Raw genomic sequence first — 13,890 nt, 5'->3', positions numbered from 1 at the left:
GTCTGTGTCGAGGGCTCTTACCGGGTTGGAGCGAGTCAAATTCAACAATGCCGTGATGAAGGCCAAGCTGGTTGGTCGCCTTGGTGCACGCCGAAGCCTCTTCTGGTAGCAAAGCCCACACATGGTCCAGGACATCAGCTTCGGCCGCGCGAAAGTCACCCAAATCAAACCAGACCACACACACTGCAAAATTCAAGTCGATTTACCTAGTTTTTGGTTGCATCATATTCTTGCATATACTGTAAAATTCAGCTTGTGAATTGCCAAAGTAGGAGTACTTTTTTGAGAATGAGGCTTTGCCAAAAGTGCCGTGAGCGATGGGCTTTGCAGTTTGTGTTGGCTGTGAGGACAACAAAAGCCTAATAACGCGGTAAGTCATTAACCCTAGCTCAGGCAGGCCGAGGCCGGACGCGCACTCTGCTTCTCCGAGGATGGCGACAGCGGCGCGGGCGGCACACCAGTTCGCTTTGCGGCGGCGACGACTCCGCGCGGACCGCGACCAGGTTTGACCATCAGCCCGTCGATCTCAAATCCCCAGCTCCGAACCTAAGCTTGGAGTGCCAACATCTTCGATCGATCAACCTCGCAGATTCGTCGACGCCATGTCGTCGTTCGCCGGCGTGTCGGTCGTCGACGGCGTCGATCTGTGCCCCCCTTGCGCCGGGTCGGCCTGCGAAACCAGCGCCGACTGCGGCCACCACCTGCTCGTGGTCCAGGGCTACTCAGGCGCCAAGGAGAAGGCGCCCACCGGGGAGAGCATCATCTCCCGGCCCTTCAGGGTCGGATGCCACACGTGGTAGATCGAGCTCTTCCCTAACGGCGACAGTCCAAGCTGCGCCGACTTCGTCTCTCTCTACGTCTGCCGCCTCGACGACTACCTCAACAATGCCGTGGAGGCCAAGTTCAGTCTCAGTTTCATCGACCAGGCCGAGAGGCAGAAGCTGGTGTACATTCTTGGGACCGAGACGTGCAGCTTCCCCCATGGCGGTTCGCGGGGCCACCGCAAGTTCATGAGGAAAGACGCCCTTGAACGATCGGAGAATATGAAGCGTGATGGTTTCACCATCCGCTGCGACATCATGGTATGTAGCGCGGAGGATGACGCCGCTGGTGGCACTGCCCCGCATCGCTACATATGCCAGCATTTTAACACTCTCCTTGAAAGTAAGGTGGGTGCTGATGTGACGTTCGAGGTCAGCGGCGAGACATTCGCTGCACACCGGTGCGTGCTTGCTGCCCGGTCGACGGTCTTCATGGCGCAGCTCTTTGGCCCCATGAAGGAGGGCACCACGTCCAGTGTCATACGGATCGAAGACATGGAGGCAAAAGTGTTCAGGGCTCTGCTTAGATTCATCTACACAGACTCTTTTCCTGAGATGGAGAAGGAAGGCATGCAGGAGGAAGCACAAGATGTGGAACAAGGACAAGAAGAGGATGAAATGCGGTTGCAATGGCTGTGAGGCTTATTTACGGCGGCAGACAGATATGACCTCCAACACCTCAAGTTCATCTGTGAAAAGCGGTTGTCTGAGGACATAGGTGTGAGCTCGGTGGCGGCCACTCTTGTTCTGGCCGAGCAGCATGACTGCAGCGGGTTGAAGATGGCGTGCTTCAAGTTTATTCAAGCTCAATCTTCCTCCTGTTTGAAAAGGGTAATGTCAACTAATGGATGGGGGCATTTAATGACGACTTACCCCTCTATTTTGAATGAGGTCATTGCCAAGCTTGCTTCGAAAAAACGAAAGAAGCACTCTACATAGATTGTAGTTCTAGGTCTTGCTTTTGTCTTGTCCTGTAATTTGCCTATATGCTGCAGTATCAGAAAGATCCAACATATGGGCAAATTGTCTCTTTATGGAATGGATGGTCTGTTATTTTTGCAGCCCTGTGCAAGTTCCCTAGCTAGGCAGTCTTATCCTCGTGTATTTCTCTGTGCACTAATTGTGTTGTATATTATTGCTCTGTGCCTTCTTTATGATGTACTCCGTAGATGTTTTTGGAAACGCATTTTATGAACCGGGATTTATGGGAAAGAATTTGGAAGACAAAACAGGGGTCTCCAAGAGTTGTGGTTACAGTGACAATGATAATGTGAAAATCTTGGTCCAGTGCCTAAGAACCTTCTCCTAGCTGCTTGGGTATACTTTTTCTTTACATTATATTCATCATAAAATTCTTATCTTCTTTGCTATGGTTATTGTTTCATAATACAACAGAGACAAGTTTTGCATCTATTTTGGTAAGAATTTGATGATCTCTTCGCAACAGTTACCATCCTCCTGGGGCGCTATTCATTACCACACACCACAATCGCAGGTTCCAATAAATTCTTCAGCCTTCTCCACTAAGATAAAACTGCTGGGAGCTACTCACCTAATATATCGTCTCGATTCTTTTGTGCAGTGGTCATCACTTGATTGAATTTTTTATGGTGAAGTGGGGTTTGAAGCTTCTGGATGGCTACTCTTTCCTCCCCTCTTGCAAGGCTGATTCACTACAGGGAAATATTCAGCTCGTTGAAATCACACTCGAGAAGGAAAAACCAAAATGAACTTCAGGTAGATAATGGGAGTACATTATCTTCATATTACTGATTATATAAAAAATACTGCATCTGGTGTTCAGGATGGTTCTTTTTCTTCATGTGTTCCAGCCTTACAGGAGTTGGCTGACAGCAAGGACATGAAAATGGAATGTTTGGGTCTTCACTACCTATGACTGCACATTAGGTAACTCCTGGAGCTCATAAATCATCCACAATAATTTCTTTCTGGAAGGAGTTTATTTTTTTGATAAAAGGATTTGTTTATTGGTAGGGAAACATTCTTATTTTCCAGGTTTCGTCATTAGTTGAACCATGCAATAGATTTGGCAAGCAAAAACATAATACCTGATCCAACCTATCATAATTACAGATGTGCATTGCTTGTACATTCATTGGTTGAAGTATTGCCTTGTTTAAATTCATGAATCAACAACCTTCATCCATGTGCTTCTAGTTTAGTTCCTCCCAAATAGTGCACTAATCTAATGTGAACCTTGTATGCTTAAATCGCGAGGAGCTTTTGTTTTGATAGATCATAGAAAATGTGCTAGTAGTTGTACCTGGAAGTATCGTGATTATGCGATTACGTGAAGAAGAAACAATTAGGAGAACAAAGGGAGAAGAAAGGAAGGAAGAACCTGGTAGAATTATAAAATCGGATGAACCGTGCTTTCAGGGGAAGAAAATTAAGCAATGGAGACAGATATGCACTATCTTTCTTTGGGATCCTGTCACTGCTGGACCAAACTGAGGGCTCCGGAGGCCATGTACTTGAAGGCCGACACCAATTGGTTTCTCAAGGCTAGGCACACAACACTGCGTACTCATTAACCCTGGGCAAGGCACAGTGGAAGACATAATAGACATAAACCCTTGGCAAGGAACACAACACTGCGTACTCATTAAATCTGCGTGTGTTGTTTAAACAGATCATGTTTGGCCTTCCTCCCACGGTCCCAGCTGGAAACTCAACAGTGTGTAGCAAGCAAGAACAACAAACTCCAACATTTCAGCACCGTTCAGCAACTGCGCTGCGAGTGGAGCGTAAGTTGAGCATGGTCACTGGACCATTTTACTCGACCAAAGCCGCAACTAAAAGCGCAAGAAGAAAAAGTAGGCTCGTCAGACATTTCATGGGTTCAAAGATGAGTGCGAGTGGGGAAGCTGTGACCATGTCATCTGCCTGACAACATTTTGTTGAATCAGGTCAAATGCTTATAAACTACATCAGATGGTCGAGGAGCTGAGGGGAAGTTCCACGGGTCCAAGTCCAACAGCTCATGAGCAGGAGGGGCAATTTTCCTGGAATAACATATGGTCCAGTCCTTGGTCGAACCTAAAGTGGTTGGACCCTTCTCTGGACCCTGCGCAAGCAGGAGCTACGTGCACCGGGCTGCCCTTTTAACATTTGGTCCAGCCCGTGCCCTCTAAATGTGCGGCAATTCCTGTGGAGAATCACACATGACAGCCTTCCCCATAGGGCGAGTATCGCGAGATGGGGCATTGAGATAGATACGATCTGTCAAGTTTGCTGGCGTTTGGACGAGGATGGGGCGCATACATTTGTGCGATGCAAGGGAGTGCGTCAAGTATGGCGTCTGCTGGGCATGGAAAAGGAAAGATGCAAGCCGGTGGAATCTTCAGGTCCAAAGGGGATGCTGCATATGGTACTGCACATGGGAGACAAATATATGATCAAGATTACAGTGCTGTTGTGGACGTGGTGGAAACGAGGAACAAAATCAATGCTGGAAACTGATTAGGTGGTAGCCAGGGTAGGCATATGTGAAGTCGAATACGGTAACTCTACCTTCCGCCTCCGACAATTAACCGGGCAGTGGAGCAGAAGCGGAAACCGCCGGTCGCCGTAGTGGGGAAAATCAACTGCGGTGGGGCGTTCGATCCAAACGACAATGCTGGTGCCTGGTGGCCGGGGGAGACGCTGAAGGGGACTGTGTTGGTTGCAGCAGCAGGCCGTCTCCGCAGGGCAGATGATGATTTACAAGCTGAAGCGGTTGCATGTCTAAGCAATGTTCGTGCCGCAGCAGACCAGGGTATCCAGCGAGTGGAGGTGGATTCAGATGGGCAAGTGCTCGTCTAGGCGTTGCAGAGCAAGGACCACGACCTCTCGGCTAATGGGTTGATCTTCCATTCCAGGAGGTAAAGTTTATGGTGTCTCAGTGTTTTGCTAGGTTTTCAGTGTCTTTCTGTCCTAGAACTTGCACCTGATAAAGTAGCTGACACTGTTGCAGGCTTGCAGCTCATGGTGCGAAGCTGGTGGGGATCTCCCAGCTTTCGTACTAGGCCTTGTAGCCAACGAATCCGTTGAGCTTGTTTGATCAATGGATTTTGGTTCCATCTCCAAAAATAACAATATACCATTACCAGGCTAAACTTGTGAGACTCAAACCAAGGTATGCAATATCCAATGTTGGTTGCAAAAGCAAAAGCTTTTCCTCCATGCACGTCTTCATCCTTGTCCAACAGGTCACTCCCGAGTCCTGAAGTTTTGGCTGGTCGAGCGTTTCTTCTTCGCTTTCTGCCCCAACAACTAGCATACTCTGTAGTCTGTACTCCTATATAGCTGTGACAAAAGAGAAGCAAGAACACTACCGTGCTAGCGGGCCATAACTCCGTATTATCCCCATGCTTCAACCGGCCATCGGCATCCTAGCGTTGCGTCTGCATCATTGATCGTACCCAGTTTCTTGTAAAACGATCCCAGGTTTGTACCTGTGCCAGCAAAGATAGCAGTGTGTTTCATTCACCCCCAGATACTTCAAGAAATATCCTACCTACCGGCTCAGAGAAGATGTTTTGAAATTACAAAGCGCATGGTTTCTTCATCCTCTGTGCCCAGGCTCTATCCGTGAGTAACTGTACCCTGTTGTTTATCAGCTTTACTTGTCTTCCCAGAGCAGCTGTTTCGTTTGTCTAGTAGACGGCATACTTAAAGAGGCTTTGCAGTGTTTCTCGTTTCAAATCTTGTACCATGGAGTGCTCGTAAGCAAGTAACTTTGCCATGTTCTAGTACAGATGCAGAACGTGGCAAATGCGTCAGGTGAGGTGGTTTGGGTTCAGTCTTTGCTGAAGAAGTTGGGAGTACACATCCTCAAACGGTTGTGATATAATGTGTTCATATCCTTTTCTCATGTCACTTAGTCCCTCCGTTCCTAAATATAAGTCTTAAGATTTCAATATGGACTACATATGGAGTAAAATGAGTACGGACTACATATGAAGTAAAATGAGTGAATCTACACTCTAAAAATGTCTATATACATCCGTATGGAGTTTGTATTGAAATCTCCAGAAGGACTTATATTTAGAAACGAAGGGACTTATGTTTTGAAATCTCCAGAAGGACTTATGTGGACGCCCCTTGGGAAATTTTTAGCTTGTGACTTGGACCCCCCGTGTGTTCAAGGCTTGCTAGCGATCCTTAAGAGGTTGTTTTGGTCAAGAAATTAACAGTTGAATGGGTTTTTCCCTCTCACGTCGGTTGACGGTGTCTTCAAAATGCTTATCTACATACAACTTTGGAGGCCATCGGCAAAGAGGCATGACAGAACATGAATGGGAGCCGCAATGGCGATGATCAACGCATTTCGCTCATCGATTATGAGGTACGTGGGTTAAGCCTTTTGCTGTGGTGCTTTGTAACCTTCTGGTTTGGACGGTAATCTGTAACGGATGAACATAACGTGGTGTGTTTGCGTGTTTGTAGGACTTTTTGGTGCCGTTTGAGGCTTTTATACAAAGTCGGGTGAAAGCATTTTGTCTGAAAATAGAAATCACACGGAGACGTTTGTTGACGTTAACACAGACGAAACATTACATGCTTATAGAAACATATTCCCACAAGCACACATCACATGATGGCACCTCCATGAAGTCACTAGTGCCCCACATAAGTGGCACATGCACCACTCGCTTATTCCCACACGACGACGCCTTCCACAGCATTCATCTTCATCGGCAGCATTGCCGGGCCATCAAGGCAGCGTGTAATCTGTGGAAACAAGAAACCGGACTCAGCATTGCTACGACGTTATCAGCAGATTATTACTGGTTAGCAAGTATTCGGAAGTAGGAGTACATGTGAAATGTGATGTGTAGGGAGGTACCTCCGCACTTGTAGCCGACGGGGCGGTCGGCCATGTTGCAGCGCTTGGGGATGGTGATGGCGACCTCGGGCTTGATCCCGGCCATCTTGGCGGTGCCGGACAGCATGACGGCGCACAGGCAGCTGGGGCTCTTGCCGATGGTGTGCACCGCCGAGCAGCAGCTGCTCGACGGCGCCGAGTCCGGCTCGTCCGCCGCCGAGATGCACGGGGCCATGCGCAGGGCCATCCGGTCGGGGGAGGACCTCCCGCACTCGCCGGCCCCCTCCGCCGCGCCCCCTCCCAGTGCCACGCCGGCGAGCGCCACGGCCAGGGCCAGGACGACAAGCGGCCTCATTGCCATCTCTCCTGGTCTTTCCTTGCTCCGATGGTCACTCACTTGTGGTGGTTGTGGTTCTTACCGTGAGTAGTGCAGATCGCTCGCTGCTGCTGCCTGCTCTGGCATGGGTGGTGCGTCTTATATAGCAGTGATATTGCGGCATTGTGGGGAGCACCTCGTTATGGGTGGAGCACTTGGGACTCCTCTAGTCGCACTGGACCACATGCTAATGGCTTCTCCACTTTGGGTAGTGATGAAGGGTGTACACACTAGCCAGTGGGCTTCTGCTAGGACAGCACTTGCGCCGTGGACCTGCAATAAGCATTCTAAAACGCGCCATGCGCACTATGCGTTGTGGTTGTGGCCGGTACTAAGATATACGGAGTACTAGGAAAGTACATGCACATCCACACAACTGATAATACTACACATCATCCATCTACTTGGTCTTGGTGTGACTCACACAGTCACACACCACGGCAAGAGTAAATTGCACCCGGAGTACCAGCTACAGACTTGTTTCGTACTTCGAGTTATCTAAAAAGTCCTATAAAAATTTACAGAGGGAATATGTCCCTGAAAAATCTTGTTTCGTATGTGTGTGTGCATTTTAGCCACACTTATTGCAAAGTGCTCATATGAGTCAGGGAACTTGGCACGACAAGCAGGCGACGTCATAAGTGGCCCCCGCAACCTGAGCGTCCAGGTGGCATGCCAGCGAGGTGGAAAATGGCGCGTGAATGTCATGTGAGGTACACTGCACGAGCATGATGGCTTTCTTGCAAGAACACCCCTAGAGTTAGACCAACACGTAGAGTACTCGTGCCGATTCGACTTCGCCGAGATGGAGGACGTTGGCGGCGATGGCAGAAGCAAAATGGCTGGTGAGCACATCGCGGGCTAGCCGGCGGTGGCGAGTTTGGTTGCGCCGATGACCTGGACCATGACGATTGTAACAGAGGTGTACAAAGTGAAGGGGTCGTTGCGAGTGCGCCGGCGACACCAATGATATTGAGGATGGTGACTCCGAAGATTCCGGAGCTTCAATATCCTCGTGAGTGGGGTAATATTGTTGACCCAATCCCCCCTCTCTCGAATGATGTAGCTCAAAAAGGTGCGGACTAGGGAAAATTTTAGCTACTGGGCAACAATAGGCTATGTAAGGGTGCCAATTTGGTTCTTTTGGGTGTTGATTTAATTCTTTCTTTAAATTGGCGACCAAATGTTGGTAATTTTGTACGATTTAGGGTTTAGGCATGGGGAAGATTTTGAATTTTGCGGCTGTTTTGTTAGGATTTGGAACTACTCCTTAGTATCCTGCAATGTAGTGTTGTCAAAAGACAAATTCAATGTAGAAATTCGTCACAAAGGTTTCTTCTATGGAATTTGGGATAATAGGAGCTACATAGATGAAGTTATTGGTACATTTGATGATTGCAATCTATGTTCCATGATGTTTATTGGTCCAAACCTGGACGTTGTAACTCTAATACTCCGAAGTTTATTATTTGTGAGTTTGACTATGATGCCGTGTCTGAAGTATCTATGGAGAAAAGGAATTTGGTTATGTTTATTGACCATAGAAATATTATTGGGTAGGAAGGAATGCTAGATAATATCATGATTGTTTGGCCCATGCTACAAACTCTGATAGTTCAGAGAAGAATAGGCAACATCATCATATAGCAAGAAGCACATGTGTTCAAGAGGCAGAGAGAGGGTAGAGAGGGATGCATCAATGCTGAATAAACACAAATTGAGGGTACTGAGAAGAATTAGGCAGATAACTCTAGTTATCAGTTTGTGGACAATGTTTATGACATTGAGGAGGATTGTGAGCTTTAGTGGAAGAATGTGGATGAAGATATGCAAGATGATCTAGTGGAGAAGGGATGGAAGGATGCACTAGAGGTGGAAGATGAACCACCTGTTGACACATTAGAAGAAGTAAACCTAGAGCTGCCATAAGATAACCAAACAAGAATGAAGAAAAAAGATGATGATGATGGACAAGGTGCAAGATATGCACAATTTCAAGTCTTTTAACCTTGAAGCTAATATGGATGTGGAGTTTTCCACTGTTGAACTAGTAAGGACTGCAACAAAAAATTATACAATGAGGAATAGAGTGCACATACACAAGAGAAATAATAATAGTGAGAGATTTGATTGTCATTTTCACGAAGGATGCCCTTAGAGATTCATTGCAACAAAGGACAACATGACTAGCGCATTTACAGTAAATAGATTGGTTGACGAGCACAACCGTAAGAGATTGTGGGATGTAATGGAACTAACAACACCTTTCTTGGTAGAAAATTATATTTGAAAGAGTTAGAGATGATGAGGATAACACTCTAAGTCGTTTGCTAAGATAGTTCAAAAGGAGTATAAACTGTGTCATGCAAGGATGGAATCTAGGGAGGGCTAAGAGATCTACAAGGATGGAATCTAGGGAGGGCCAAGAGATCTACACTTGAAGTATGTGGGGATGAGCCAAGTTGCTATGACATTATGGTGAAGAGCTTAGGAGAAGCAACCTTATGAGCTCATACCTTTTGAAGTTGTAGAGTGTGTTTTTAGAACCTTGTATATATCTTTGGATGCATGTGGAAGGGGATTCTTGGAAGGATGCATGCTAGTCATAGATGACACACAAATAAAGAACAAGCTTTGGGCCAATTACTATGTGCTATTGGGATTGATCCCAGTGATTGCATTTTTCCACTTTCGGGGCAATAGTGGAGGTGGCAGTGTTATAGCACTTGGGATTGTTATTATTGGCAAACCTGAAACTTGATCTAATAACATGATCAATACTTCTTTGTACACTATCACGAGTGACAAATAGAAGGTGAGCATCTTTGGTTACAACTTGTCCATCATCAAGACAAGTTATTATGTTGTAATGATATATGTGTATGTAAGGGCCAATTAAAGTTTTCAGTTAGCGTTCAATGAATATGAGCACAAATTCCGTGTTATGCATCTCTACGAGAATCTAAACAAGGTACACAAGGGAGAGACCATGAAGAACAGTGTTTTGGAAATGTGCAATATGGACTTCAGTATCTACTTGGGAGAAGAACATGGAGAGGATGAAGATTGAATGCCCAAAACCTCATGGCTGGTTAGAGGAGATGGCTCCAAACACTTAGGTTAGGTTCTTCTCCGGTGAGGTCGCAAAATTTAATATTCTCCTAAACAATACTCGTGGAGTTTTTAAACGGTAGCGAATCTCAAAGTTATTTTCTTGTGGTCATTCAAACAACTTTTGCATTTTGGTATATTAATAATGCATTATCCTGTAACTAAATAGGTGATCCCATTTTCAGCACATACAAGGTTGCATCATCATCATCATTATTAGGATTTTTTATATATTTTGATGCATTTACAGGGGGCTTATTTTGGAAGGATGTGTAGGCTCCTTGTGCTCAGCATTACACATGATATAATTTTCCTTTTTTTGAACACAGTACAGACGCAAGCGCTCATACATACGCGCATACACTTACGGTACAACATTTTGATATTTACAAGTCACCGTAGGCGCCTCGTTGTCGACGGGAACGTCTCCTCCCACTGAAAGCGAATCGCCGAAAATCCTAAAATAAATCCAGGAATAATGCGAGCAACAGGACTTGAACCCTGATGGGCTGGGGATAGCACTGTCCCTCTAACCATCCAACCACAGGTTGGTTCGCAGATACTTTTTTCCTTTGGAATAAACAATAGGGTGCCCCACGACACATCAACATTACACAAGATAAGTTCTAAAAAAACATCACACAAGATAACCCTTCAAAAAAACATCACATAAGATAAAGAATTACTTCCCGTGAAAAAACATTACACAAGATAAAACAATTTACTTTTAGAATAAATAATAGGGGTGTGTCCCACAACACATCAACATTTTTTAAACAGGAAAAAACACACCAATGAGGACACAATCCTCGACTTACAATATTATAGAAAGAATGTAATGCAATGCAAATTTGAGTCTAAACACAAAGCAGTACCAATCGACTCGACAACACACCCGTGGAACACAAACTTAGAACTGTGCCTGGATCCAATCCACCGTGCTCTTCTCCACTTGGAAGGCCTTGGTAGTAATACCGGCCGGGATGGAAGGCTCGGCTCCAAACACCGCGTTGGCTATCGTGATCACTCCAGGGTTCTGGCTGCTCAGCGCCGCAATAGCTACTGCACCAGTAGTCCTGTTGTTGTACTGGTAATGAACGAGGCCCTTAGGAAACACAAACACATCTCCCTTGTTGAGAACCTTCTCAAAGTGTTTGTTCTCGGGGTTCGACGTCACGAAACCGACGTGCAGGCAACCCTCTAGCACGGTCAAAATCTCAGTGGAACGCGGATGGGTGTGGGGAGGGTTGAGGCCGAACGGTGCATAGTCGATGCGGACGAGGGAGACACCCATGGTGTTCAGTCCACCGATCTGCGCGACGTTGACGGCGGTCACCGCTGAGCCCTGCTTGTTCGTCGTGTTGCCCGCCACGTGGAGGCCGGAGAAGTAGAAGTCCTCGACGACGACCTCTTTCGCGGCCTTGCAAGCCAGTCCGTTGACACGCACTGCGTAGGTAGATGCATTCATATAAGATAGTCTAATTGAGTGATTGCTTAAGCTTAACTACAGTTATATGGACTTTATCAGTGTGTATGTTGTACCTGGAGATGTCTTGTCAGCGACGCAGAAGTCCTGGAGATGGCTGGGATCGGAGGCGGTGGCGCCATGCGAGCATGCAAAGGCCAGGAGAGCTCCTGCAAGGAGCAACACTCGAATGGCCATGTCTCTTTGTTTTCTCCTCGCTAGAGTAAATTAGCAAGCAGTCGAGCTTTGGAATTGGTTGCTATGCTAGCGCTGCTTGAACTGTGCGATGTTTAAGGAGTGAAGAAGGCTAGTATTTATAGGGAGATCTTGCCATACATATATGTATGTCTAGATACACATGATTGGGTGTAGGAACAAGTCTTTGTGGTGTGGGCAGCCTGCAGAGCGCGTGTATATATCTGGACACAGCCTGCTACCCGTACGTATGTATGTGGGACGGCAGGATCAAATTAATATATAGCATGCATGATTACATCAGAGCAATCTATGCTTGAACAAGTCGCCTGTACATATCCACATCGATTGACCAAGAATCCAGCAGAGCATGCGATCCCTCCACGCCAGGAAAGGTATGTAATTGCATCTAGTTTTAGGTTTTTGAAATAGATTGCTGCTAGGTTGCTGCTGCTAGTATTCAGTTAATGCAAAACTTGTTTTCAAAATTCACATGGATTCTTTGATCTATATTGCTACTGTTGTCCGTTCCCTGTGAATGGACATAGTATTAGTTTTTGAAATAAATGTGAAATCAAAACATTACTCATTGTGAATGTGAAATTGATATGATGTTCATGCCGGTCAGCGGCTGCCGGATGCTGTTGTGGGCACCGACAACAGCAGTGCACGTCGGCAGTGGCTGGCTACAATGACATCATGCTTGTTAGTGGCGTCCGCTACAACGATGACGAGGCTATGGTGGCTACGTCATGGGCATCCCCTACACACATGGATGTTGATGACCCCATGGGTGCGGGCTTTCCCGGCCCATCCTGTTTTTTTTCGGGTTCCTGTAAACCTTAGCACTGGCGGGCACAAAACTACGCCCACCATTGGTGTCCTAAATACAAGTGACGGGTCCAACATCCATCATTGGTATTTAGATTACCAGTGGAGGGTGGTACTTTAGGCCCGCCAATGGTAACCTAAATACCAGTGGCGGGCGCCCGCCACGGGTAGCTATTTTGTGCCACCACTGCTAAGCAATTTTGCTTTAGCGTGAGCGTCTTTAGTTACAACTTGTCCATCATCAACTAGTTATGATGTTGTAATGATATATGTTTATGCAAGGGCTGATTAAAGTTGTTTAGCCAGTGTTCAGTGAATATGAGCACAAACTCTGTGTTATACATCTCTATGAGATTCTAAATAAGGTACACAGGGGAGAGAACATGAAGAACAATCTTTTGAAAACTTGCAATATTAACTTCAGTATCTACTTTAAATAAGTTTTCAAATTTTAAAAATGTTCACAAACTTTAAAGATGACCACGAACTTTAAAATATCTGTTAATGTACTCCCTCTATCCATATATATAGGGCCTAATGCATTTTTGAATCTGAAATGGACGAAGGGAGTAATAAATATTAATGAATCTGAAAAAAATCTGAATTTTTAAGAAACATTTTTTAATGTTCACAAATTTTAATAAGCACTCAAGAATTAAAATGTGAAAAAAAGAGAAGGATAGATAAAACTAAACTGACACAACCTTACAGGACGGCCCCCTCAGTGACCCCACAACTCCCGAAGCATCAGAACGCTTCAAGTCATGGGAGCTTAATATTTCTATAGATATTCTCCTAAACAGTACTTGCGAAGTTTTTAAACGGTAGCGATTCTCAAGATTATTTTCTTGTGATTATTCTACAACTTTTACATTTTGCTATATTGATAATGCATTATCATAGGTGATCTTATTTTGTTAGCACATATAAGCTTGCTACGTCATCATCCTTATGATTATTATTTTTTAAATGCATGTACAAGAGGCTTATTGTAAGGATGTTTATGGGCTCCCTCATGTCAACACATCTATCCTTATATATTAAAAAAAACTTGATGGGCTAACCAGAAAAAAGAAAAATAGGCTATAAAATCTCATAAAAAATTAGAGACATCCTTCCATTAATTTGGTGGATCATTAAAAATATAACCATTAGATTTACGTGACTGCACGTAACACTGATGGACCCAAAGCTAACAATTAGTTGTGAAATATACCCTACATGTATGACTTAATTAACCAAAAGAAAACACTCTCTGCAA

The 13,890-nt window shown here is 45.4% G+C and overlaps 2 protein-coding genes and 1 pseudogene across 2 annotated transcripts; 1 reads left to right on the top strand and 2 right to left on the bottom strand.

Annotated features, from left to right (window-relative positions):
• Positions 1-377: 377 nt before the first annotated feature.
• Positions 378-1,982, top strand: LOC123169727 (BTB/POZ and MATH domain-containing protein 2-like; annotated as a pseudogene).
• A 4,345-nt stretch (positions 1,983-6,327) lies between these two features.
• LOC123169738 (non-specific lipid-transfer protein) lies at positions 6,328-7,104 on the bottom strand. The gene is made up of 2 exons (XM_044587602.1): positions 6,673-7,104; positions 6,328-6,557 (listed from the first exon to the last, which is right to left on the bottom strand). Exons 1-2 carry the CDS (start codon positions 7,010-7,012, stop codon positions 6,541-6,543), a joined length of 357 nt encoding a protein of 118 aa, XP_044443537.1. The 5' UTR covers positions 7,013-7,104; the 3' UTR covers positions 6,328-6,540.
• A 3,944-nt stretch (positions 7,105-11,048) lies between these two features.
• On the bottom strand, positions 11,049-11,801 carry LOC123164694 (putative germin-like protein 2-3). The gene is made up of 2 exons (XM_044582243.1): positions 11,681-11,801; positions 11,049-11,584 (listed from the first exon to the last, which is right to left on the bottom strand). Exons 1-2 carry the CDS (start codon positions 11,799-11,801, stop codon positions 11,049-11,051), a joined length of 657 nt encoding a protein of 218 aa, XP_044438178.1.
• Between the last annotated feature and the right edge of the window lie 2,089 nt (positions 11,802-13,890).

This window comes from Triticum aestivum, chromosome 7D (genome assembly GCF_018294505.1).
Source record: "Triticum aestivum cultivar Chinese Spring chromosome 7D, IWGSC CS RefSeq v2.1, whole genome shotgun sequence".
NCBI classification, from domain to species: domain Eukaryota; kingdom Viridiplantae; phylum Streptophyta; class Magnoliopsida; order Poales; family Poaceae; genus Triticum; species Triticum aestivum.
Note: the sequence above shows the minus strand (reverse complement) of the source record. Positions and strands in the feature narration are given on the sequence as shown.